The sequence below is a fragment of the Idiotropiscis lumnitzeri genome, chromosome 8 (assembly GCF_059441095.1).
Source record: "Idiotropiscis lumnitzeri isolate Australia: NSW breed Sydney's pygmy pipehorse chromosome 8, RoL_Ilum_1.0, whole genome shotgun sequence".
NCBI lineage: Eukaryota > Metazoa > Chordata > Actinopteri > Syngnathiformes > Syngnathidae > Idiotropiscis > Idiotropiscis lumnitzeri.
Window position 1 is genome coordinate 21,428,493 of NC_142398.1, and position 27,189 is coordinate 21,455,681.

Consider the following 27,189-nt stretch of genomic DNA (forward strand, 5'->3'; position numbering starts at 1 on the left):
AATGAGGAAATGCGTCGGGAGGCATAACAGCTGTGAAGTGAGAGCGTAGGCTTAACGGGTTTCTCATTTTGGTTCGCTCGCTTGCCGTCCTTTTGTGTGAGCAAGCTATTTACCGTGCTGTGAATGATTTATGCAAACAAATAGACGACCTCGAGGCAACCCACTGGTACACAATCATTGCAGAATTGTGGGAAAACTCAATAAAAGAGAGGAGGAAATCTTTTCGAGGGGTATTTTGAGACGTGAAAAAAAAAATACAAATCAGATTAAATTTCTTTGCAGCAACTACCCACACGTACCATAAGAACTCAGTTCATCTAAAATTGTCGTGAATAATATGCCCTGCGTGGAAACATCAGTCACATGAGACCCAACTTATTCACATGGACAAAGAAGCGCCATATTAACCTCATTGAGGTTTTTCTTTTTACCCTAAAATAGCTAACCTTGAAAATATGCAAATATTGAGCGCCCGTTGCGTCTACGGATTTAAGATCCCGTTATGGCGGTATTGGCATGTGATGAGAACGCCAAATGAAATGCTTACGAGACGACTTTTGCTTGCGAGACCAACTGATAAAAGGCCTGAAAGACCAGACGACACAATTCTATCGGGCATTTGGCTTGACGTTGCCTTGGTCTGGAACCAATTTCACTTTTGGAGGTTCTTGACGATCGGAAGCATTTTTCTCTCTGAACGCCACAGCGGGCAATGAAGCCGAATGAATGATAGCTCCTGGACGCCTCCCTGGTGAGGTGTTACCGGCAGGATGACCCAGGATACGTTGGAGAGACGATGACTCCCGGCTGGGAGTTCATGTAATTACTGTGACGTGTTGCAACATGCAACTGTTCGTATGATCCTTTTCCTGGTCTATTTTGCACGTGCGCCAGTCTATCACAATAGGGCCGTTATCTTTCAGGGATGGAAGTTTTAAATATTCAGCTCCAAATTGTTGATGTTGTTTTACAGTTGCTCAATCAGTGTGGTTCACATGATGCAATCAGTCCACACTGTTTGCCTCCAGCGTAGCCTAGCGATGTGTAGCTTAACAGCTATGCTATTATCTGCATCTGGAAACTCTGGAAGCTACACTCCAAAAATTCTTTATATACTTTCGAAACACCACCATAAAAAGTCACGACTGTTGCTAGTTGCATTTTGAAAAATAGTTGCCGGAGGAGTCGTGTGCTTTAAATTGTTAAAAAATATTGCATATCTTTTCCTTTCAAGTAAAATCATTTATTTCTATGTATAATTCAGAAAATATATAAAATATACATTCCCTGGAAAGATACACAAGACTTTATCATTTAAAATGAATACATATTCAACATCTTTCCTCTCAATTTTTCTAAATCAAATAAAAGAAATATTTCATGTTTCAAGCTGCATTCCGATTTCTTGCTATTGACCTGATGCCGCTAAGAAAATGGGATATTGTATTTTAAACTGACTGGTGGTTTGCATTGAATCACAGTCACAAATACTAACATAAATAAATAAATAAATCTGAATGACATTTTAATAGTACATTAGAGCAGTACAAAGCAAGGGCGACAAGTTATTATTCAGCCATTCAGACACAATCCCTGATACAAGAACGCAAAGTATGGCTTAAATGCATGCTTCTGGAGCACATTTGACAGCGATAAAAACATTTGAACTTTTTTTGTATTTTATTTTATTTTTTTATGAAAGTAACAGTTCCAGTCAGACTTATATTCTATTGGAGTTAAAGAAATACAGTGTTCAAGTTCAACAGCCATTGTATATAAATGAATATCGTGTTCCTGGTGCCTCTGCGGTGAAACATATTCGTTGGACATGCTCCAGTCGCAGGTGCATACAACTTGGTGACCCCCTAACCCCAAAAAAAGAAAAAAAAAAACAGGCTAATGCCTGGATATAGTGTGACTGTTGTTCTTTGAACTCCTTGAACACTTTGTCAAATAATGTTGAAAAATCGCACAACCAATGCCCGTCAAATTCAAAAGAATCGGTCCAATTGATCATTAGTTAACTAGGTTTTCGTAGAGTTCTTACATACTGGGAAATTGATCCTAAAAATGCACTTAGTGTTAATGACAATGTTAAAATGAGCAAATAGCAAATGGGATTCCTGACGGATCTGGGACGGAATGCCCATCTCTGTAGCCAATACTAGACCTACGATAATGTAAAAAAAATGTACGTTGGTATGATAGACTATATTTTCTTACATATTATTTAAATTAATGGTGGCTAAACTAAAGGAATACTTAAAAATCAAAACATTCTGCAGACTGTCCGTTTAAAGAAATGTACTCCCTAACCCTAACTGCAGGATAATCATTAATGCAATGATTCTGCAAAATGGTTTATAAAATCTCAAACACAGTTATAGGCTTGGTTCGTGTGATTTCACGGAATCATATCTCACTGTTTTTGGTTTTGTAAACAATAACATTCACGGAATTTCTCATTCAAAAATACTTTATATACTGTATGTTGCTGTACTCAACTATTAATAAATATTTCGGCCCTGTGGTATAAAATGAGGAGATTAACCGAAACATTCTGGCAAATGTGTCATATTTCGATTTTGGGAAGTTTTTGTTTTAGTACATTATTTAAATTTGTATCTTGGATCTCAGGGCAACAGCATTAAAAGGCCCATCACTGCCACAAGCCAAAACTCCTGTGAGTAAAGTTAAGTATGTAAACAGTTACAAATATGTTCTTATACTTATCAGGGGTGTCAAACTCATTTTTCTCACGGGCCACATCATAGTTTTCCCTTTGTGGGCCATTATGACAGTGAACCCACATAAATTATCATATGTTCATTATTTATAAACAACAAATTAATGGATATTTAGTTTTTAACATCAGAATCCAAGAAAATGCTGTTCTTGCAATATTTTAAGGTTATTAAAATTGATGACAATTTTGGTATTTTAGCAAGAATCATGAAGTCGTGCATGATTCGCCTTCGCGGGCCACGTAAAATGATGTGGTGGGCCGGGTCTGGACCCCGGGCCTTGAGTTTGACACCTGTGCTTTACGTTTCTTGCTTACTCAATAAAACACTGTAGTACATAAACATAACACGGCATACATTCAAGTACAAATCTATCTGTAATGCAAGCAGATTTGCGTAGGCAGATTGCAGGTGGGCTACTGGCAGACTGTTGGGTTTGTGCATATCATAAAGTCAGTAAACACATGCACATCACCATTCAACCCAAAAACATGCCAGCTGAAGTTTTGCACCAGCGCTTCTTATCGCCTCACAGTGCTGTTAGAGTACGGAAGATTTGAGTGAGGCAGAAGACAGATGCAGTGAGTGCAGTACACTGTTTGGCTAGCAGCTTGGTGCTAAGGTCATGGCAGCTTTGCTTTCTGCCGGCTCGCTCTGCTGCCAGACAGAAGTCCCTGAATGAGCGTGCCACGTCTTGCAGACCAGCAACTGCTTCTGCGTTCCTCCGCTTACACCTGTCGCAACTAGAAAACCATATGCATGCGCCCGCCAACTCCACCAGGGTCCGGAAACTGTCCGCCAGAGAGTTGAGCATTTTCTCCGGACACTGGTCAATGGCGACCACTTTTTGGCAGCATGCCGTCAACCGCCTTGCCTCCGTTTGGAGCACTTGCTTGTTCTCTGTAAAGTGGGAAGCACACGTTTCTCTCGGGTGGCAACCTCCTCGACCAACTACCGAACGATCAGCACTGCTATTTTCCAGGACTGAAAGGAGCTGATCTACATCCGCACGGAGAACTTGGAACCCTGTGGGCGGTTCTGGGTAACGTTGCTTTCTAAGGCGATTAATAGTGTCCTTTTGTGTTTGAGTGTGGAGAACATCTGCATCAGATAGTTGTGAGGGGAGTGGATTTAGTTCAGATGTTGGGGATGAGGGTAGAATGTGTGGATAGGAGGGAAAGTCTGTGGTCGATGTAAGAAAGGTTGATGTTGGAGAATCGCTCATGAGTGGAAGAGATAATCTTGAATTTTGCGGTTCACTACTGCCCTGGCATGAGAACTCATAGACGGTCAAGTCCTCATCAAAACTGCCCTCTCTGTTGAAGCAGTTGCTATAGACTGCAGGGCAACCACAAGCATCCACGTTTAACGCCTCAACGACTGACTCACACCGGGATGTCAGCACAGAAGTGCATCCAATCTCGTTTTTCAAGTTTGGAGTACTCCCCATATCTGACGATACTTGTGATGGTTCCTCCCAGAAGGTAAACACCCTGCAAGCTGAAGAAAGTGAATCAGTTGAGTCCATTGTCTGTTCTGCTGGCCTACAAAGACCCACCAAAGGCCTGTCACTGCTGGTTCGTTGCGCAATTTGTGACTGATGATGAAAATGTAGACCTGGCCCATTGAGATTTTGTGTGGTCACCACAATCGGAGGAGGGCTGTTGGTTGACTGAGTGCTTACTTTATAACCTGGAATGCATTCACCGGTCGCTGCATCTCTCAGCTTTGGTTCCGGAGGTACTATTATCGGACCAGGAGCGTCCGTTGTAAGGCCTGTAGAATCTCTCCGAAGGGTACTGAGCGTGGAAACTGGTGGCTCTGTTATTGGCCCCAGAGTATTCTTCTCAGTTTCAGGGAGAAGCGTATTTGTATGTTGTGGTTCAGGTTCAACCTGGATAGGGGAGGATGCAGCTTCATGGTTTACTAAAATCTTAACTGGTGTTTCCTTTACTTCTGATTCCAAACTAGAGTTCCTGGCTGAGGTTGTTTCAACAAAGAATTCACACTCTACCTCCGATCCTGTAACAGTTGTGTCTGAATCATCTGACTCCACTACCTCTGTTATTGTTTCTGTGATTTCTGTGACATCATGCACGTTTTTTACAATGTGTGAGACATGAATGTTGGCCTCGCTGTCCCCAATAGGACTTTGGGCTTCATTTTCCAACCCAACTTTGTTAATGGTCTCTTGGGAACGAGACAAGTAAAGAGGCAACTTTTGAATCTTTCCTCGAAGTGTGGAGGCAGACAAACGGCCCATGATGCTGGAGGAACAGGACTGGAAGATAAAGGGAGTTGGCAGAGGAGGCTCTATAGTAAGATCACGGGCCATGGCAGTGTTAGCTTGAAGTGAGCAAGACTCAGCACCTGGAGAAGAGTTTTCTTCTCTTGGCGTATGTATCGTTTCAGTCATACATAAAGCATTTGAAATTTCCGGTTTCAATCCAGCCCCTGAATTAAATGTAGGATTTATGACACTTGTTGCAACTCCAAGCTTAGCTGCGATGGACTTTATAGTATCGGTGTATTCAGAATGAGCATTACTTTTTGTTTGGGCCACAGTGGTCTGATTGTGGAGACATTTAATGCTCACCTCAGATTGCTCACTTCCTGTAGGTGAATCGCCACCCATGATCAAAGTTACAGATGTCGTCCAGTCGTCTCCGTCAACATCTTTTTCAATAGAAGCATTTATCAAATCATCATCATCAAAAACTTCGGAATTCATGCTGTCAGTAACCTCATCACGAGCAGTCGTCGTCAATGTTATCACATCAGTGAGTTCATCATCATTTGTCATCGTTTCTGAATTTAACTGTGAGTTGTTGACTTTGTTTTGTTTCTCCTCAGAGTTGGATGAGGATGTTTTGGTTGAGCATTCTTTAGGCAAGCAACCACTTTGGGAATTTTGACAAAGCGGTATTGGGGGCAGAGGGGATGACGGTGGAGGAGGTGGGGAGCAATATGATGCAAATGTTGAGTCATCTTCAGGCATATCATCCTCCGCATGTGAATTTTGAACAGAGCCAATCTGGGGGACACTCTTGTTATTCAACTCTATCAGGCACGAAGTCAACGTGGTAGCTTTGAGCTCACCTTCACTGCTGTTAATTGGTCCTTTGGAATTGTCTTGGTTCTCGGTAACCTTCAACAAGAACATATCTTGCCCTGGTTTTGTATCACCCTCCCTTTCCTGGTCTCTTCCAGTTTCCGGTCTTTCACCTCTACAATCAACACTCTCCCTTCCATGTGGCTCGACTCGACTTCGCACCACAGTGATGGAAGGAGCTACTATCGTAATGTGATCTGAGACAGATTTTGATTCCATTGCATCAGGTTCCATCTCCATTTCTCGTTTCCTGTTCCTGGTTCCCGATGCCAGAAGTTCTCGAGTTTGTTCATCGGTTCCACTATTAGAGGGAATGGGTTTTGACTCAAGCTGTGCTGGTTCCCCTTCGGAGTAAGTCAAAGAGGAGACTGTAGGACATGCATTATCGATTTGTTCTAAAGGGTCAAGCTCAGAACTCAGTGTGTGGACATTGCTACCTCTGGCCACAAAGTTGTTACTGAGTATGGAATGGACCCGGTCCTGCATCGATGTGGAAAGGGATTCTGGATACGTCACCCTGGAGGTATATTCTGTTTCCATGAAGGAACGACGCTTTCGGGATCTTTTTCTCAGCTCATACCGTGCCTTTTTGCCACATCCTTCCTTGTCACGTTTTGGTTGCTCCTCTTCTGATTTGCCGTCTTTCTTTGGATTTCCCACAGAGACTCTGATGTCACGAAGAGTGAGTGGTTTTACAAAATTCACCTTCATCTCAGTGCAATTATCTGTAAGATACAAAGACAACAAACTTTTATTTTTAAGTGTTTTTGAATCAGTTACTATAGATGGAATACATATGAACATCACATGCTTTAGGTAATTCATATCAGATTGTTTTGTGTTTGTGGAGGGAGCTGATTGGTCATCACTCAGGAGTTGTTAAACGAACACAGGTGGACACAATAAGCTAAACGAGACAAACCAAGAAACACAAGGAAGACCTAACACTGAATACTAAAGCAAAATCAGTAACCGATCGTGACATTATGTAAGCTTGAAACGATGAATCAATGTCTATGATTTCAATTGAATTGAATTGAATAAATAATTAAGTGAGTCTGAACACACATAAGACACTCACAGCAACCTCATTCTGGAAACAGTGTATCACCTTTTAGCTCCATGCCTGCCATGGTGTCATCAGGTGACGTGAAACCATCTCTTGCGTCAAAAAACTCCTCATCAGAACTGCTGTCTCCAAAACCAGGTGGCGGCTGCAAAATGGGAGCTGACTCCAGACGCTGCTCTTCCTCCATCTTGTCTCTGTCTGCTCTCTGATTTTGATTGACGGGCTGGGAAAGGCTACGGGCACTGTCAGGGGTGATGTTGGAGCAAAGTTTGTAGTAGCAGCTGGCGTCTCTCTGCTCAAAGTTGAACACAAAATCTGAGTGGGAAGAGGCAGAGGACAAGGACGGAGACTGCGGGTGTCCCCTGATACTGCTCTTGCTGTTTGTTACTTCACATATTCTTCTTAAAGTGTCCTCCTTGTCATTCAGGATATTTCTCCTTTTCCTCAAGTTCTTTTCTTCATCCTCTTCTTCGTCACTGGCCTCCGGAGGGCTCGGGAGGAGGTCCGCAAGACGAGAGAGCTCAGCGAAACACACAATGTCGTCTTCGGCGGAAGAGCTGGTGGACTGTTTGGCAAGACGAATGTCAAGCGAGGTGGGGGCGCCCTCGACGTGTTGGGGATCAGCTACGTCATCGGGACGGCTGTTGACCCCGTCATCACTTGTGTAAGATGTGAGGTGAAGAAGAGGATGGGAATGAGCAGGTGGAGGAGCGAGTAAGTTGGCCTCGGGGTGGGTGTGAGCGCAGGGGTAAAGTTGAAGGACTGAATAGATTGGAGCATGATTTTGTGCGGAAGGTATCGTATGCATGGAGGAAGAGGAGCATGAAATCAAGTCGTCCTCCTCCAGGAGGTCGAGAGAGTCACTGGAAGGGCTGGTGACGATACGAGAATCAGTGTGACATGAATCTGATAGTGACGGCTGGTCCTCTGCTACTCCACTTCCCAATTTAGATTCCTGCGTCTCATTTGCAAGTTTCATATCATCCTTGACTGATTGTCCAACATTTTGGGCTTCTTTCCCCTCGAGCAGTTTGTCCTCATTCGCACTCTCAGGTAGATACGTTTCTTTGTCCGCATCAGTATTATTCCGTTCTTTTTGCCTCTTGTCTGTCGATTTGTTATTCCTGCATTCACTGTCGTGCTTGTTTCTCCTGGCTTGCCCTTCTCGTCTTTTCCTTGCATCTGGGTCTGAAGAGGATCTGACACGTAGGCGGCGTTTGGGATTGGAAGACGGATGGGCTACAGGCGGCACCGTGTCAAAATCGGACGAGTGGTCAGAGTCACTACCGCAACGTGAAACATAACCTGTGGACGCAAAATGCAAATTAGCGCTCAGACGTTGCATGAGTCTGCTACTCTGTTTTAATTGCGTCTATGTTGTATTCCTCTGAGTCCTAATGGGACTTCAGGAATTTATTTGATTTGTTTATAAGATGTACGTGTACCTTCTTCAGCGGACACTCTGTGCTTTTTTGGGGCATCCATCCAAGGAAAGATGCTGATGTTGGGGTCAACAAACACTCGGCAGTATCCAGCTATTAGGCATGACATATCCTTCGCTGCAACTGTCTCCAGGAGTAGCGTTATTGGCTGAGGAAGAGACAAAGCAGCAATAATGGGACAAAGACAAAGGGGATTAAACATATACAGAAAGAACACAAACTGTAATGTCAGGAAAGACTGAAGATCAGTCACAATGTCATGCAGAGCTCGATGCGGGAGAAGTGCGCCTCGGCCGAAGTGCTTATTTTTCCTTTGTGGCCAGAACCGGCCACGGAATACAGCGGCCGTTTGTGAAAATTAACATATTTTCCCGACATTCCCGATGGCCACCCGGTGGTTTTGCATTTGTTGCGTAATCCTGCAAAATGCATCTGTCCGACTTCAGTTTACCGCAGTTGCACGGTATAAAGATTGATTGACACTGTACATTATTTTTACTCCATCAATATGCAGACACACATTTCCACACATTCCACATGACGCGGGTGAGTAAAGTCTTACCATAATGTCTTGCAGGTATATTTTAACCAAGCCGACCTTATCGGATTCAGGAACGAGCTCGAGGCGTGTGATGCTGTTGAACTCTGTGAGGGTGGACAGGATGCTAAGTTTGTGGTTGATCACCTGACTCACTCCATAACGGGCACCCACCAACAGCGTGACTGTGGACTCTCGGTCCTGGAGCTGAAGAAAAGCGGAGAGGGATTTTTGACCATACAGGTACATCTTTGATGCATATATCCAATGTTCTACAACACTCGTTAGGTTGAAGGGCAAACTGGAGGTTATCCCAGAGTGTGACCTTGTGTAACTCTGGGCTCCTTCCCAGCCAGGGCACATCGTAATTAGAACAATAATCGCTAACCGCACGATATTAATGAATACATGCGTAACACTTCAAAATGTGAAATCCTCACCATCATAGTCGCACTAAAAGATTTCCCACCATAAGACTTGAGCTCACTCAGCTCTTCCAGGTAATTTATGCGAGCTTGGTTGACCGTCAGGCCCCTCTGTTTGGAATCATTTTGTGGTTGGCTCCTCTTCAGCTGGAAGCTAATGGCCTTCATCAAATCTTTCTCTCGCATGTTTCTCAGCAATGTGGATGAAACAAAGTTGTCGATGCCCCACGTCTTACTGGAGGAAATACACATCGACACCAGTCAAGAAAATTAAAGTAATCCAGAGATATTTGAAAATAAAAGGTGTTAGTTGACAACAGGGTTTGTTCAATCCTGTTCCTCGAGGGCCGCTGTCCTACCTGGTTACCATCTCCTCCTGCTGCCACACACTTGATTTAAATGATCAGATTATCAGTCTGCAGAAGCAAGAAAACAATCCTGACCATTTGAATCAGGTGTGTTGCAGCAGGGACAGATGGAATACGGGCAGGACACTGGGGGAACAGGATTGAAAACCCCTGTTGTAGTAGATACATTGACGGAATGTGTTTGGTTACGTGACTATCTTCAGGCTGGTCTTTGGCGACAGTCCACAGCCTGCCAATCTCTCTTGGATGTGCAGTGCGGCAAGTCGCAGAGCGGTGTTACACCTCATTTCCACTGCAAAACGCTCTTGCAGGACATCATTCACTCCCTAACACAAACAGAAACACACCAGTCAGCCTCATATTTCATGATTTACGCCCATTTGCTTTTATCCTAAACAGGCTGGATTATTGCCAGGCTCTTCTGTCTTGAAGAAAGCGACCACACTTTTGTAGCTTGCACAGTACGGCAACAGCCTGCTCACATTGGTCTCCCACAAATTTAATTTGAATATAGCTCGATTGATCTTTAAATCAGTGAATGGCTGTGGCACATTAATTTCCTCTAAAAGGCTCCTTTCGAGTCTCTGGCTCAGACTGGATGAATACTGGGACTCTGGCAGGACTTTTTTTTTTTTTTTTTTAAGTGTTTAACAGTAAACGCAAATCTACATGCATATTTTCCCATTATTTTGAATAGGCGTCAAACTTTCTGTCTAACTGATTCAGTACCTACAAACCGAAGAGACCAATCCTGTAGCGTAATACCCTCCTAAAAAAAACAGGGTCATCTAGTCTGGAGAAAATGAATTTGTCTACACACAGTTGGCTGACGTTTTTACCAATACACTTTTTTTTTTTTTTAATATCACGTCTGTTTTTCAAACCTTCTTTATCAGGGATGTCAAACAGTGGTTGACAGGCTTTAAAATACAACACACCCGCCTTATAAACACATTTTGCATAGTACAAATTAATGAATTGATGGAAAATATTGACATGCAAAATAAAGTAGGGTATATGAAAAATGTTTGTTCTGGCAGAGAGCTGACAGTTTCCGAAATATACCTGCAGGTAAAGGTACTCAAAGGCAGTCTGATCATCTTGTAGCAGAGTCTCAGGTAGTTTTGGAATGAAACAAACACGGAATAGACATCTGTAGTCACGGGACTCCTTCTTCTGGACCACCTGAACTCAAACCAAAAGTCATGTGGTTTTTCCGATTAGAATTGAAATTTGCAAAACAGCAAGTGCATTTTTTCAAAACAATTTGTACAAAACAGCAAAACATCTTTGTTTCTCTGCAAAAGCCATTTTGAAATAATAAATAAAATTCATTGCACCAATGTCAAAGATATGTCGCTTTTAATGGACCAATTTCAATACATTTAACTGAGGAAGCCGATAAAAAAATGTTGTAAGCGTACCTGTTGTATCTTCTCCTCACCATGTAGCAGAAGTAGTTTAGTGACGCTGTAGAGCTGTTCGAGAACCAGGGAGAAATGTTCGATACTTCTCAGAGAAAGTTTCTCCTTAAGCGTCATCACAATGTCCTGATGCAAAGAAAATAATATGAATTAATTGACAAGGTTGTTTCGTTTTTAATTACAGTACATCGTGCAAGAATTTTTTTTTCAGTAGCAAGACAAGTTGGTAAACTTTAGATGTCGAGTCATATTTTAGTGGACTGCATGTGTTTGTCTGTAATAATATAAACGTATATGTTTCCCGTACCTTGACTGTCGTGCTGGGTTCAAATTTAAAGGCCTTGGTCTGCCCATTCTCCAGATATACCTTCAGAACATTCGGCAGGAATAGCAGCGAGTTGCCCTGCAAGCCATAAAAAAATATGGGTATCCTAAATCCCAAATAAAAGCCAGGCTGTAAAAGTGAGTCTTCACGTCCTGCATGTTAATCACTGTCATTATTGGGAGATGAGGCAAATATCGACTCGCATTTTCTCTGAGATTAGTAATGGGCACTCCAGCCTCTGTGTTTTTTTTTCCCCAACCAGCTAATTTCACATCCGGTAACAAAATGGGAGCAGTCGTAAAAAAAAGGCATCACTTATCTTGAGTGTATAAAGATACCGCATACAACCGAGGATATGTCGAAACAGATTCTTAACACATAAATAGGAGCACTTTACAAGACTTTTTGAACCACTTACTACATCTTGCACTACGACCTAAGTATGTCGATCTGAAATGCAAGGCTATTGCTAAGAATTAATTCAATGTCGGGTGGTTAGGTTTTTTTTGGTGTTTTTTTTTGTCCATATGACCACCCAATGTGATATTTGTCAGTCAGGTGTTTCAGTATGCTCTGACATTGCCCATAAATCTTCGCTCCTAAGAGAAACATTTCACATGAACAGACGTCAGGACTATGCCATGCAGGTGTGTGAAAACGCTACGCGATCTGAAAACGGATAGCGTGTCAACACTAACCTGAGAATGGCCATTGACCTCTACCTCCTCGGCAAAGCGAACTTTTATGGGATTGGACTTGAGCTTGGCCCTCTTCTCAGGTGTGATAAATGATGACTTGGGTCCCTGGAAGATATACAAGGCGCACTAAAACGTTTGCGGAATATTCTTCATCATTTAATCAGCAGTTAATATAATGCGAGTCGGCAGGAGACGGGCAATATAACAAAATTAAATATAAATATAATTTTTAAAAAAATATATTTTATGGTGTTCTTATTACATATATTTAATTAATTGAATTGATATTTTAAGCAAGATGACCATGACGACTCAGGATGCATATAGATGTAGTGCAAAATATAGAGGCTGCGAGCCATGAATCAAATGGGATTAGAGTTGCTTCTATCAGCAGAGGCATAGAGGAGAATTATTGCGGCTCGGCCACTTTATTTACAGACACATGAATTAAATCATACATTTGCGAGTGGGATACTGATTGAAGTGCAAAGTTTGTGACTGTACACTCGCACACCAACACACAGATGTACAACAAACATACACACAGACGAAGTGACCATGTCACCACAATTATGAGACATACATTCAAGTGTTAGGACCTTGGTGTGGAGTAAGATGTGCAACCCCAAGCCTTAATGACACATTGATTTATTGGTTTGTTGCGATTAGGAACATGCATCCGAACATTGGACATTGCATCCGCACTATAAGACGGGACACACACTTTCAGCATGCATGGTGTGTCAGAGAAGTTCAAGGATGTGTGTGTGTGTGTGTACAAACTATCAGAGGTGGGCATTCTGTTATTATTGACGGAGGTTCCATCAATCTGTTGCTGATGAATGACGAATGATGGGAAATTGAAAAAAAATCTAATAAATCTGACAAACTAAGCATTGACGGAAGTGGGTTTTCGTCCGTCATCGGAATCGTCACTAACCAGCTTAGTTCAGTCCCCCTCTGTTTGTCATGACAACGATTTGTAGCATTTCAAGAAAGTTGGAGCTCACACGCAATCATTGTGAGTAAAGAATAAAAAAAATCTTGTGATCACAAAAAGTAGAAGAAAACTTAATTGTAATTTTTAATCATGCAACTTCTATATTACCCTGACGCTAAATCCGTGTTTAGTCTGTCCCACCTTAGTATTTAAGACCAGCTTGCTCGAAACAAGAACCATCTTTACATGACATTTACATATTTCATTAACACTCTACCTGTTGTTCACATACGCGTGTGTACGATTATATGTACTGTATACTGCGACTTACCAGCATTGTTCTGAGTATCGTGACAGACAAGGAATCTTGACACTCTCTGTGGGGAAAAAAATGGAGAGGAGCGGGCGCAATTTGAAATTTCAATTCTGCCCGTGCATGCGGTTATGTGTAGTGGTCGAATGAAGTTGCCAGTGAAAGTGGAGACCTGATAATTTCAGAGGCTTGCTCCGGGGTCAGGTCATCGACAGAAACATTATTGATCTTCACTAGCTGGTCGCCAGGGACGAGCCGGCCATCTGCGGGACCTCCTACATGCATAAAAAGTGGGGTTGAACGAAAACTATGTAGTGGAGATAAACCTCTGAACACCATTTTATCTGTGAACACGAAGCAAACGTGTCACGCTTCACGTTTCTTCTCATACCTTGTGTGACCTCTTGTACCAAGATGGGTACCTGGGAAGAAACCGTGAGGCCATGAGATCGGAGCTTGGGGTCCTTCTGGATCAAAACATTGAAGCGGAAGGGATAGTTCCTCTGCTCTGTGCTAACGGACTCTGCCGGTCTTCCGTCTATTGCGACTCTGTCTCTGCAAGTGGTCAGAAAAAGAGCAGAGGCGTCATTGTTTGCTACTGGTTGGCCTCGACAAATACACACCTGATATAAAGTCAGTACCATATTTTCAGGAGTACTGTAAGCCATTACTTTTTCCACAAAATTTGAACCCTGCGGCTTTTAATTACATTTTGTTTATTTATGAATTTTTTCTACCAAGCTTCACATAAATTTACCAATGAAAGAACCAAACTTGTCACAGTGGACCAAAGAAAGTGTCTTAAATGCAATCCAAGGTGCTTGCACCACAACTTGTTTCTATAAATGCTAAACGTTGGTGTCCACTTCTTCTTTCTTCTTCTACTTGATTCATTGTTGCATCCCGCCACCAACTGCATGGGGAGCGTAAAGCGTTTGCATATATCGTTAAAGGAAAGCAACCCTGCTTGTATTTTTAGCCCGGCGAACGAACACACTCGGTTAGTGACGATTACGCCGACGGACAAAAACTCACCATTAGTTTTTAGTCTGTTGTTTTTTGTTTTTTTTTTTTTTTTTAGATTTCCCCGTCATTTGTTAATCATCAGTAAACGGGTGTCCGCCCGTCACTGACTGATTGTCGGAACTTACGTCAGGACTAATGCCGGCTGTGTGAGGAGACTTTGATAAGACGAAGAAGTTTGAGGTTGAGTTTAATAAGCGAAGGGAACGAGTGGCATCAATACATCATCTCTGCTGTGCGACCACCATCTCGCAGTTGGTTGTTTGGCGACCGGCTCCCTACGTCGTTGGCAACGGACGGCAGGTTGGCAAGTCGCAGAAAACCTTGCAGTTGGATTTTGATCACAACATATTGATTTTTCAATCCAGCCTCCCAGATATTTGTAAGACTGGAACTAATAGTTGGGAACATGCTTCAGATATCAAATTAGATGTCTGAAGTATTACCTGCTCAACGAGTGAGACCTGCTGCCTAACTCTCGGGAACGTCTCAGCCATCTGCCCACCACCTGCTCGACCCTGCTGGTCCTGCGGCACGGGGAGCGACTCCTGTCCTGCAGTTCCATTTACCTGAGAAGAGGTCAAATTGGCTCCAATCACAAAAACCGTCTCAGAAAAGTCTCAGCATGAGATTGTTGTTCTAATATAAGACTTCCAGAAAAATGCCGTCATAACTACGGTTTAAATAATATGTCAACATTCATGCTCTCGTCACGAATTGCATCTTATGATCAACATTTTTTGAAATGACTGAAATGATGGATGACGAGATGGGTAATCTCGGCTGTGGTGTATCCCACAGCTGCAGGAAGCAATCTCTCGTAGACGTACTTTGCTGATGATGGGCATTAGCACCATCCATTAGAGGGAACAAGTGCATGAGGCGGGAAAGGAGAGGATGACTTGCCAATTTACAGAGACCAAAGCAGAGAAGTAAGGAGGACAGAAAATGAAGAAAATGATGACAACAAGTTAAGGGATGGAAATGCTAAGTGACGTAGTCTTGGATATCCTCGTTTGTCTTGTCTTTCCTTTCTATCTTAGCCATGGTGTTCTCTGACATTTCTCGACCCTTTTTCACTCGCTCTCGTCTCAGGTTACGGAGACACAAAATGTGTTTACTACAGTTGCTCAAAGTCACATCCACGAGTACAATCCCATAATGATCTTCCAAGCATTTACCGTGCTATATATATATATATATATATATATATATATATATATATATATATATATATATATATATATATGGAGCCTGGATTTTGAAGCCATGAATTTTAACCCCTGACCTGTGAGGCAGACGTTATAACCAGTCAGTTGCCGTACCACCCAATTTCTGATAAATCACAGATTTTTGACTGTAGCAGACCATTACTAAATATTTTCCGGAGAAAATTGCATACTGCTTATTAAAAACGGCATGATTAAAATTGTATTCGGCATTCTGAATACATCAAAGTCACAGTGGCGGCAAATGAGATTACAAAGTAGTGTATGTCTGCAGGCAAGTACAGGGACTTTGTGCGTCACCCGTGCTGAGCCAGATTAGAATGAGCTTCTCCTTAACCTCAGAGCTCCTGTTAGGGCAACGGACCGAGTTAAACGGTATCGCAGACAGTGTCTGTGGTCCACCACGACACACTTCCCTCTCACTGTCTGCCCTTGTCAGTATTTTTTGCACATTCTGCTAATCGTCTAATCTCATCATTCGTCTTTTTATACACACCTACAAATGCTTTCTGATTCACAGACCAGCACACACCTGCTCTCCGCCCTTTCTGTCAGGGCTCCATGTGGGCGCCACTTAAAGTCCCATCCTGCTATTTCGCCATCCATCATTCTGCTGAGGCGGACCAGTCTTCATTACCTTAATGACAAAAACAAAGTAATGAATCCCAGTTCTGGGGAAGAGAAAAAAAAAAAAACATTAAGGAATTAAAAGGTGATAAAACAATGCAGTGCTGCACATTTTTCATTCTTTACAGTACACCAATCATAACCATTTTTAACCTGACCTGCATTTTACCTTTTTTTTTTCTTTCTCAAAATGCTATATTCCAAACCAGACATTGGATCGTCCAATATTATACTTTTTTTCCTAGATTTTGAGCCATGCGGCTAACACAACGGTGCGGCTTTTCTGTGGATTTTTCTTTCACCACTAGGGGTGCTCTGTCGTTCAGACGTAAAATACAGTGTTTGGAATTCAGTATTTTGGTGAATTATGCAAACATCGTATTCTAACCGTGGTTTAATTTCGAATGGGCTGTTACTGTTTAAACAAAGTCAATCACACGCACGCAAACTTCACTTACAGTAGAAAACTGTCCACCTAAGTGATTACAGCACTTAGCACCGCATGCTGATGCAAAACAGGAACACTTTCCTGCAAACGTCTCGACCCAAATGTTTTATGCTTACACACAGCGGGAGAGAGAGAGAGGGAAAAAGAAAAAAAAGTGTGCAAGTGCAGGCGGCACAGAGTCGGAAGAAGCAGCAACAAATGAAACGAGAAAGCAGTCGAAATGACAAGCGGCATAACAGAGGGAAAACTAGAAAGGGAGAGATAGTCTATTAGCAACGAGGAAAAAGGAAGCGAGGAGGGAAACGAATCACAAATTTGGGGAATGAAGAGGAGACAGCTTGTGTGATAGGCGAGAAAAAAAAAAAAAAGGGATGATGGTCCTGCCAGGCTGGGCTCTTTGTGCTGTTTGTTGAGTCCCACTTGCCCCAGCTCCAAACACCATCCATATTTAATGAGGACCTCGCAAAGCCCCGGGAAAAGTCCCACCAGGCCAACTGTCAAATACTGACTCGAGACTTTTCTTTCCTGTAGCTCTCATCCGAGTCAGTGTTTCTGCTGTCTTTCATTGCTTTGAAAAAGTGTTCACACCCCTTGGATTTTTTTTTAACCTCTTTGTTAATTGACGGCCTCTAATTTAAATATTTGTAATTAATTAATTTTGCCTGATGACTGCGCACAAAATAGTCCACGTGAAATGCGAAATACTGTACATATATAAAGGATTCGCGTGAAACAAAAAAAAAGCGTGTGTTTATTTATTCACACACTTTGTTGTAAAGCCTCTAAAACATCCGACATAACAAATTACAGGGAAAAATCCAATAATTAATGAAATGAGGTGAAGTGTTGCTGACTTCAGTATCAGGGCTCAGAAATTTCCAGAACTTTTACAGAATCATTTCATCTGTTAAGTTTGAGGCACAACAAATCTATCCTCATCCATGCAGCAAGCACATTAAGCATCCCATTAGCATTTGCACACAAAGACTCGAAGCAGTGTGTGACTTTTTCTTTTTTTTGGGGGGGGTGGGGGGGGAATGTGGGTTTTATGGCTGTGTTTGTGTTTGGAGTGTTTGAATGTGGGTGTGTCTTAGTCAAGAGCTGCATGCATCAATAATGTATTCGGATAATGCGGCCGCTTCACTTTGCCAACAATTTACAGGCATGTCAGCGCACAGACGAGGACAGAGACCGAGAGAGGAAAGACGGAGACGTTATATGTGAGATTCCAAAGACCGGAGTGAGTCACAAAAAAAACCCCCAAAGAAGGCAAACTAATCAATTATCAAATGTGTTGGTTGGCATCGTTTAAAACTTCCAGGGCGACTTGCTCAATTAAAATGTTCTGGTTTCTAAAATCTCGGATCTTCTTCACATTTGAGGAAAGTACGTTGTCACAAATGAACTGTGGTGAAGAGAGAACTACAGTTCTAAATTTTTGGATTGATTTCTTATGTTCTTGCCTTCAATCATTCTGACAAAGTTTGAGTCGTGACGATGATGTCATCATGGCGGCAGAAATGAGAGCGGGTTGCACAGTGACCAAAGGTTTGTCTTTTTGAATCACGGCAGTTTTGTTTTGCCTTTGCTGTTGTTCAGCTCTCGCTGGATGTCTGTACTCCTTGTGTCTCCTTCCTAAGGCTGTCTTTTGTCTAATGTGGTTGACCCCTGGAAGATCCTCTCTTGACTGCCTGGGCTTTCCTGACAGTCATCAGGAATTGCCTGTAGGCCAGGAGGATAACGTAAACATTCATCCATCCATTGTCTGAGCCGCTTCTCCTCACAAGGGTTGCAAGCGTGCCGGAGTCTAGCCCAGCTGAAAACTGGCAGTAGGCAGGAAACACCCTGGACTGGTCGCCAGCCAATCGCAGGGCACACAGAGACAAACAACCATCCACGCTCACACTCACATCTAAGGACAATTCACGGTGTCCAATCAGCCTGCCATGCATGTTTTGGGCATGCGGGAGATAACCGGAGTACCTGGAGAAAACCCACACAGGTACGGGGAGAACATGCAAACGGAACCCAACCGGCTATCGTGCGAACCAGTCGGCCACCGTTCCACTGTGTATCACGTACAGGAAATCATTTCTATTTACGCCAACTACAACATGCCAAAATAGAGCCGCTTCCATCCCATTTTGGACTCAGATGAGCTCATTTTGACAATCAATAACAGCGCAATACTGTTCTTATCGTATTTTGTCTAAGCATTCATGTTTGAAAAATATAGATGCAAACAGTGGTAGGCACACCCAGAGTCTTCATCGGGTATTAAACTTGATAAATGCAATTGCATCAAAAATGTATCCGGGCCTAAAAATAAGATCATAAATTAATAAAGCACGGGAAGGCCTTGAGAACTTGGCAGCTCCCGTTTCATCTCATGTACAAGTGTCAGTGCTCATTTTGATTACAAATCTGGCCATGACATATAAGAGACGCCACTAAAACACGTAAACGCACTGCTTGCCGTGTCAAAAGTACACATGTGGTTTGAGCACATGCAAACACAATAAAAAAAAATGTAATCTGGTTTAAGGAGGAATGATGCAGCAAAATATTCTGAGCAACATAGTCCTATAAAATGCACGAGAGTGTGTGTGCGCTCACGGTACCGTTGGTCACTGGAAAAAGCTATTGATTTGGAACCGACTGTGATTTATTTGTGTAGTCATCAATTCCTCTGAAGTTGCTGAATCAAGAAGTTGTGTACTTTTCGAGAAGGTAGAGTGTTTTTTTTTTGTTGTTGTTTTTTTTCCTCAAGCTTTCTCCCAGCAGAAGTGAGACACACTAAGCGTTAGGTTCACCTTTCGTATAACCCTCCAGTTCTTTCAGCACCACCCATCTGTCAGACCGTCTCGAAGCTTAGAAATCCCCAAATAAACATGACAACCTCCGCTATGTCTGTGCATTGCTTTTATCATATCAAAACATGAAAAGTTGTGCCGTGGCGTAGTGGCAGCCCTTTTTTTGTTTGCATTATCCCTGAGTGGCAGTGGACTTAAATCATTGTATAAAACTTTAATGTTACTGTCTTTTTTTTATTGTGGTAGGTCTGAGGTAGATTATCTGTTTAACATGCAACTACTAATTCTCACTTTGTTGTGAAATGTACAGTATCCACACATTGGTGGAAAGCATATCATACTGAGATCGTGAATGGAATGAGTCAGTGAGGTGGCTGTTGTGCGGGTGTACCCTCAAAGGACAATGTGCCCCTCTTGCCTAGGCACTTTATTTGAAGGTTTAGGAAATAACACTGAAATAAATGCAGTTTTACTGTTTTATACCTTTTTGTTCAGTATATTCCACAATCATGCCCCTTTTAACATGTACATTTTACATTGAATTTAGGCAGAATTTATAAACAAACAAGCAGTACCTTTATTTAATTTTACAACATAATCTATTGCACTTTCCTACTGTCTAGTTGTTATTCAGTCTTGTTAATGAGAGTTAAAGACCTTACCGTGCGGGTTTGTGTTTCTAATCCCCTCCAATGAGCGCTGGAGGTGGTGGCAGGGTTCACGCTGTCCCGAACGTGGAATTAGAGCGTCCCCAGAATCAAGATGAATACATTTGAAGATGAAAATCGCGCATTGTACAGTCACCGAAGGCAGACCTCCATGTTAACGCAAATGACGCTTGTTGGCCACAGACGGGAGCGCGCGCGATGCTGAAAGGTGACGCGCGTGCACACTACACCGTAATCTCTCTCTCTCTCTCTCTCTCTCTCTCGCTCCCCCCCCCTCGTGTGCAGGGGGCGTTTCCACACCGTAAAGGACCATGAAGCCCCCTACCCCAAATTATTTAATATGTTCAAGTACGTAGCTAAGATAAACCAAAGATTGTGTACCGTGTGGTGACTGAATTACGTACAGTGTGAGGACACATTTTTTACATTTTTTATTTTTGACCACTTGGGGTCGCCTTCCTCACATAAACAGCGTTTCTTTACTTTAAGTCCTTGTTATTTAAGTTTCTACTTCTTCCTGTTGTATTCTCTCTTATAACATTTTATTTACCGTACTCTGGTAAATTTACCCAAAAATTTCGCTCATTGGCCTGCGTTGTTTTACAGGTGCTGGTGTTTAGAATGATATCTGTAATGTCCTGATTTCGCCACAAGATGTCAGCGTTTTACAACAATATCGTTGCTATCATCCAGTTTAGCAAGAACTTGTTCACGTCCCCGTTTCCCCATCTATTGGGAGAGAATTGTGTCGTATGCAGCTTTATATTGGGTCTTCACCCTCAGTCTCCTCTGACAATAATATGATCACACATCCACTTCTAGTCAGGCTCATTTGGTTTCCATGTCATGCTGGTCTTTGTTCTTTGGTCATGACATTCCCATTGACATTGTGGTGTTATTTTTTCTCACCTTAACTTGGCCAACAAAGAACATGAAAAAGGATTTTTTTTTCTTACTTGCTGGCTATTTGTGCTAAAAACGCTTGTCTTAATTTTGCATCTGAGAAGTGTAAGATGCAAGCAATAATCAAAATATATTCTTCTTCCTGGCGAGAATGATTAAAGGGATCTATTCTATGTCACCGGCGATTGGTTTCAGCTCATGTTTGACCCGAATGAAACAAGCAGTTCAGAAAACGAATGAATGCTGTTATGCATATAAATTGTTCAACAAGTGATTCTGAGCATTTTGAAAAGTACAATATTTGTATGAAATTGAAATGCTTGAATGCATTGGTCCACATTCACATTAATCGAGCAAATAAGAATTAAAAAAACAAATGTTCCAACTTCTAGAGACAAATCCAACAAATTATTTAACAGCACAATTCCGATTATGTTCGTTTGGTTTCCTTCATTCAGTCCATATATGGATTAAAAATATATATGCATTTATATATTCCATGCCGTTTCCTCTTGCTATATTATTTATTGTCATACGGCACATTAATTGCTGGACCCATTTCAAATTTTTGCTGGCTTTTGCGGGCAGCATTTGAATTGTGTTTCTGACTCCAAACAACCCCTTCCCCGCTTTGTTTGGCCGGCTCCACAAGCTTCCTCTCGTGATAAAAACCTTTCCATTTTTTTCAAAGCCAACAGATAGACCCCGAGAAGCCAAAATTCATCTTTCAATGCCGTCCTAAGGAGGGGAGATGTTTTTGTTTCATGGCTGACATGAAAGGAGTACAGAGGATCCTCTGTCATTAGCCTTATTAGCTTCATTAGTGCAGTATGGACCAACTTCAAATGATTGGCTTCCAGTTATTTACGTTACCATAGAAGCAACATGAGTACTTTTTTTTCATGTTCTGTGTTGGAGACGCCAAATGAAAGTGGTTGAAATTGAAGACAGCCAATACTTTTCTGTGGTCGCCACTAGATGGTAGAACCATACAGGAAAGTGTCAGAGGAAATGAAAACAAAAATGGATGCTATATATGTGTTTAATCAGCCACATCCTCCACTGTATATTCTAATAGGAATCCATCAGTATAGCACATTAAATATCTTGTTGTACAATGTGTGGAGATGAAGGTTTTTAATTTTCTTGGGGTACAGGGTATGATGTCAATCAGAGTGGGCAGGTCATGTGTTACATTAGGAAATGCCAATTACCATCTCACAAAATGAAAAGAAAAGACTGATATCTGATCTGTGATTGGCCTTAGATGGGACATTGGAACTATTGGAATACGGATAACAAACTTTCAGCCTCTTTGAATAGGTCTTGGTTGAAACTTTGACAATACAAACCGTGTTTTCTGGGCTACAAGGTGCACCTGTGTATCAACTGCAGCCACTCTTTTTGAAAAAAAACCCCAAAAAAAGATATAAAATCCGCACCAGGCTGTAAGCCGCAGTTTTCTATGTTAAAAAAATGAGTTTACTGCGTGTACAGAACAATTTTGTTCTGTGAATGCACATCAAGGTACAAAAAAAAATAATTAAAACATAAGAGACCCAACAGAAAAGAAAATCGAGATTTATTTAGCATATTTTCGTAACTATAGAGCGCCCCTACTGGTGAAAGAAAAAATCCACAGAAAAGCCGCCCCTTTATATTAGCCGCATGGTTCAAAAGTCCGGAAAATACAGTAATTATTGTGTCTTTACCATTAAGATGCAGGTCATTTTTCTATCATCGATTTAAAATTATACGGTGTCTGATTCCAAATCTCATTTGAGGTTTGACCGTTGAAAGCACCCACATGACTCTCGAATCGTCATCACCAAGGCAAACCTGACACGGTTTCTTGTATCTTGACCGGGGAACTCTGATTTGGTTTGAACTTGTCTTTTATTCATTCCATCACCCCGCGTACCCACACTTCCACCATGGCCCGCTTTCTCCCGGCAGGCTTTAATCTCACTTCCTAATCGTCTGCGGACGTGAGGCTTTGCTATCGCCCACACGGCATTGCACAGGATACGCCCGAGATTCGGACGAAATACAGAAGGACGTTCTTGCGTTTGACAATGGGATAGTGATAAATAAGATAAGGAGAGCTCAGCGGAGCTTTTCGATGTCACGCACATCTACCGGCTTGACCTGAAAGCCATTCATAACGTATCTCTGTGAGGAGATTCTGCTCGGACTGGAACTCGGCCCTGGAATAGTTTGCTTGCCGCTCCCAAATCAGGCCACGGTGTCAAGCTGGCGTCTCCCGAGAGAAACTGGCTGGACACACCAACTGCATTAAAAGGAAAGTGACGTTTGAAAATGCCCGTCACGTTTGTGTCAAATATCTGGCAGCACCGAATCGGTGGTCCCACACGTCTTGGTCGTTGTCGGTCATGTCGGTGATCAAATAACCTTTGGTAATTTGAGCAGAATGGGATCAACGTATATTTTATGTTAAGTACGGATGAGAATTTCGTGGATCAGATTTGGAAGGAAAGCGTTTGTTTCTCACTTTGGCAGAAGGTGGGCACAAGTATTATTGGACGCTCTTGGTCTTTCTGAACTATTTCACAATTGATCATCAGTGTCACTTGTAAAGTAGATTGAGTCTTCATTTGTGTGCCAGAAAAGCCAGATGGCAAGTCGGAGTCTGGCTCCGACTTTGTATTCCCTGACACTGACCTGCATGCCAGTGAGCGCTCCGGAAAATGTTTCTTTTCACAAATCAAACAAAAGACAATGTATGGCCCAACTTAATCAGGATGGCAATTTGTCTTTGATAGCGCATCAGAAAATTGGTCTTTAATGTTGTGAAGCCGTCTGATTTCTATCATGAAATTCAACACAAGAGTACAACTTGAAACTCTTTCCCCCTCTGTATATTATCAACACATTTTGTCGGGTTTGATCTACTTAATTTCCTTCGATGGATTAATGACACTCTGCTTAGTGTCACAAAGCAAAAAAAAAAAAAAAATCGGCATTTAATCTTGATTACGTTTTCCTTTCTTTTCTGAATGTAGCAGCTGTCCACATGTTTGGATGATTGATAAAAAAGAGCCGCTCGCATTGAACCGCAGCTACCAATTCCGCTGCCAAAAGCAACAATTTAGATCAATTTATCACTCATACATAAACATGACCTCTAATATTCTTTGGCCTACTATTTATTTACACATGATGGATGCTGGCCTAGTCAAGTCAAGAAGCCAAGTTATTTTAGTATAAAACACTTATACTCACACAAAAGTCTCAACGGGACTTCACAAACCGACTGAAATGTCAAATATTGACATCCCTCAATCTATTAAACTTTAATATTGTAGAGAAGCAACCTGCGAGGATCATTTTACAAAACTATCCGATTATTACTGCACTATTACATAGTGACATACGCCGTCTTGCTAATGCCGTACTGATCGCATATTGCTCCGAGTCTCGCTCCGATAACTCAAAATGATTTCTCGAATGCTTTCGTCGCGCGCGAAGGTCTTCACACATCTTCCATCCATCATTTGTCCCTCCCACACGTGATACTCTCCTCCTCGGTTCTCACGTTATTCGGCCCGGTTTTTGTCTCACTCTTTTGCACTCTCCTCAAGTCATGTGAGTTCTGGTTCTGTACTTTCTTCTCCTTTGGGAACAGCCAGTTGAGTGCGCGAGGCACATTTGTTTTGGCACCAGCTCAGGCTTCTAATATTGCCACTTAAGATTAAGTCTACCAGATGACGGTGGAGGGAGGCGTTCTTCTCATGAGACTGCTGTGAAAGATCAGAGGAAGGGGGAGATGTCCACTAATCCATCCATTCATGCTGTTTTCTTCGTCGTGAAAAACGTCGTTTTGCGTTCAAAATGTTAAAACATCATCTTCGTGTCCGCAACATTTGATAACACATAAAAGAAATGTATTTATTTTATTTGGAACTTGGTTAACTATTCAAGCATTGATCTCTCCCCTTTTATAGTTGACGCAAATGCCGTGCCGTCAAAGAGATTAATAGTTCTGCCACTCGTGATGAACTTCAGAGGAAGTAAGCCCAAATATGTAAGCCGCTGTTTGTGTGTGTGTGTGGGTGTGTTTAAGCTGCTGTGCAAAAGGGCTGGCCTTTGAAGTTGCGTTGCTCGGATCTTTTAGTAGTTGGCCGTTCCCAGGCTGTCTGAGCCTGTCCTTGTCTTTGTCAAGGACAGGACACTGAGAGTAATAGAGACGGGAAAATGAGAGAGAAAGTCAACCTTTCTCAGCTTTACTGTCTTTGAGTGATGCTATTAAAAGAAAGCGGCAACAAAGAGGGCCCAATTTTCTAAATACCCCTGTAATTGCTGTTGGATGTGTGAGTGCACACAAGTGCGCCTACGCGTGCTCTCGAGTGAACGTGAGAGTGTGGGAATATTTGTGATAAGTTAAATATGAAGGTACGTTTCCTGGATGGCAATGTTATGCCTTTAAGTTTACCTTGGCAGCTTTGGGAAGTCGTTAAGATTTTTAGTTCAATTTTTGTCCAAGGGGAAGTCAACCACCAACAATTCTTTGGAATATGCTTTAGAATCAGAATCAGAACCAGAATGCCCTCTATTGAACTCAGTGTGCAACAAGATTGGAGAACTCTCCTCTCCAGTTCAATAGATCAATAATTTATATATAGCAATTAAATTAATTAAAGATAAAATAATTAAATAGAAAATAAATATGATATTAAATAAATAAAACACATAACGTTGCAGTTGTACAAGGTAAGGGTGGTTTTGTGCGAGAGTTCAGCATGGAGATGGGTCTCGAGAAGAAACTGTTTTTCAGCGCCTGCCAGAGGGCAACAGGTCGAAGAGGTGTGAGCTCGTCCTTGATGATATCGAGAGCTTTGCTGAGGCATCGGGTGGTGCAGATGTCCGACAGAGAGGGGAGAGGGCAGCCAATAATCCTCAGCGCTGTTTTGACTGTCCTTTGGAGCCTCACTCCATCTGCCTCAGTGCAGCCGCCGTACCAGGTAGAGACGCAGTAAGTCAGCAGGCTCTCGATGGACGAGAGGTAGAAGGTAACGACCAAACATCACATTTGTCCTCCGAAGCTGAGCCATGATTGGTCAGCAGCTGAGCCCCGAGCAACGGTGAAGTCGATTTCATTCGACAGATGTGACAAAATAGACGCCTGAGATCATCCATTTCTAAATGTGACTTCTTTAGGAATATTTTTCCAAAACTTGTTGACTGAACTTTGAATTTTTTGGGTAGATACTTTGGGTTATGGGACTCATCGTGTTGCTCTCTGTTATAAGGACCTTGATTTTAATACCGCTTACGACCATGTTTCCAAAACCTCCTTGGGAACTTTCGTGAACACTTTCTTTGAGGTGAAAAGACATATTTTTTTCCTGCTTGTACCTTTCCAGCTATCTCTGTAAAGCAGTGCTTTTCGAAACATCCAAGTTCTTCCCCTTGTGTCTGTGATGTGCTTTTAACAAACCAGATAAAGCTTGGCTTATTGTGTGTGCGTGTGTGCGTGTGTGTATACAGTAACCCTCAGTATCTCTAGCCTACAAAAACGTCTATGTTCTACTGCCAGAACAGAAATAAATAAAAGTGAGAAGAAGCAAGAAATGTGTGGCAAAGAGCCAGAACGAATTGTCAGAGTGATGCTTTTCGCAGGTCATTGTCTGCTTTCATTTTTTTGTTTTTTCCTGCAGCCATGTCGCCAACATGTTACTTGCTCTGAGATTTCAGACAATCTTGTGTACCCTTTTGTACCTATTGACGAAAAGAAAAAAAAGAGTTTCTTACCTTTACGGTTTTCTACATTGAAATCTGAAAACTTACTTGTGAAGGTCTTCTGTGATGCATCCAAAGAAGTCGAGCCTCTGTTGAAAATGCTCGCTCTCTCTCTCTCTCTCTCTCTCTCTCTCTCGGGGTGTAAAATCTAAACATTAGACGCTGCTTCCACAGAAGACGGAGATGAACGTATACATATCCATAGCGGGTGTGCACAACACGACACTTATGTATTTGTCAACTTCTGAAATGATTAGAAGAATTGCATCAATATTTTGCATCTTATGGCCAGTACCGTAAGCTGCAGTTAGCGCCTATTG

General features: G+C 42.1%; 1 protein-coding gene and 1 long non-coding RNA gene across 4 annotated transcripts in view; one reads left to right on the forward strand and one right to left on the reverse strand.

Annotated features, from left to right (window-relative positions):
• LOC148332744 (uncharacterized) overlaps positions 1–27,189 on the forward strand; it is a 53,676-nt gene that overhangs the window by 10,899 nt on the left and 15,588 nt on the right. The window contains exons 3-4 of one of the 2 annotated variants that reach the window (XR_015844585.1): positions 8,945–9,148; positions 16,171–16,328. This is a non-coding gene — a long non-coding RNA (uncharacterized LOC148332744). Of the gene's footprint in view, positions 1–8,944; positions 9,149–16,170; positions 16,329–27,189 lie in introns of those variants that run through there. The other variant, XR_015844584.1, reaches the window with a different exon arrangement.
• On the reverse strand, positions 1,513–20,431 carry frmpd1a (FERM and PDZ domain containing 1a). 2 transcript variants are annotated; one of them, XM_088301780.1, is made up of 16 exons: positions 20,201–20,431; positions 16,183–16,287; positions 14,868–14,990; positions 13,790–13,953; positions 13,571–13,673; positions 13,417–13,462; positions 12,146–12,250; positions 11,430–11,525; positions 11,123–11,248; positions 10,764–10,883; positions 9,888–10,024; positions 9,346–9,565; positions 8,930–9,112; positions 8,371–8,515; positions 6,968–8,230; positions 1,513–6,581 (listed from the first exon to the last, which is right to left on the reverse strand). In XM_088301780.1, exons 3-16 carry the CDS (start codon positions 14,984–14,986, stop codon positions 3,274–3,276), a joined length of 6,135 nt encoding a protein of 2,044 aa, XP_088157906.1. In that variant the 5' UTR covers positions 14,987–14,990; positions 16,183–16,287; positions 20,201–20,431; the 3' UTR covers positions 1,513–3,273. The 2 variants fall into 2 exon arrangements, with proteins under 2 accessions (XP_088157906.1, XP_088157907.1); XM_088301781.1 differs by having other exon boundaries at positions 16,147–16,287.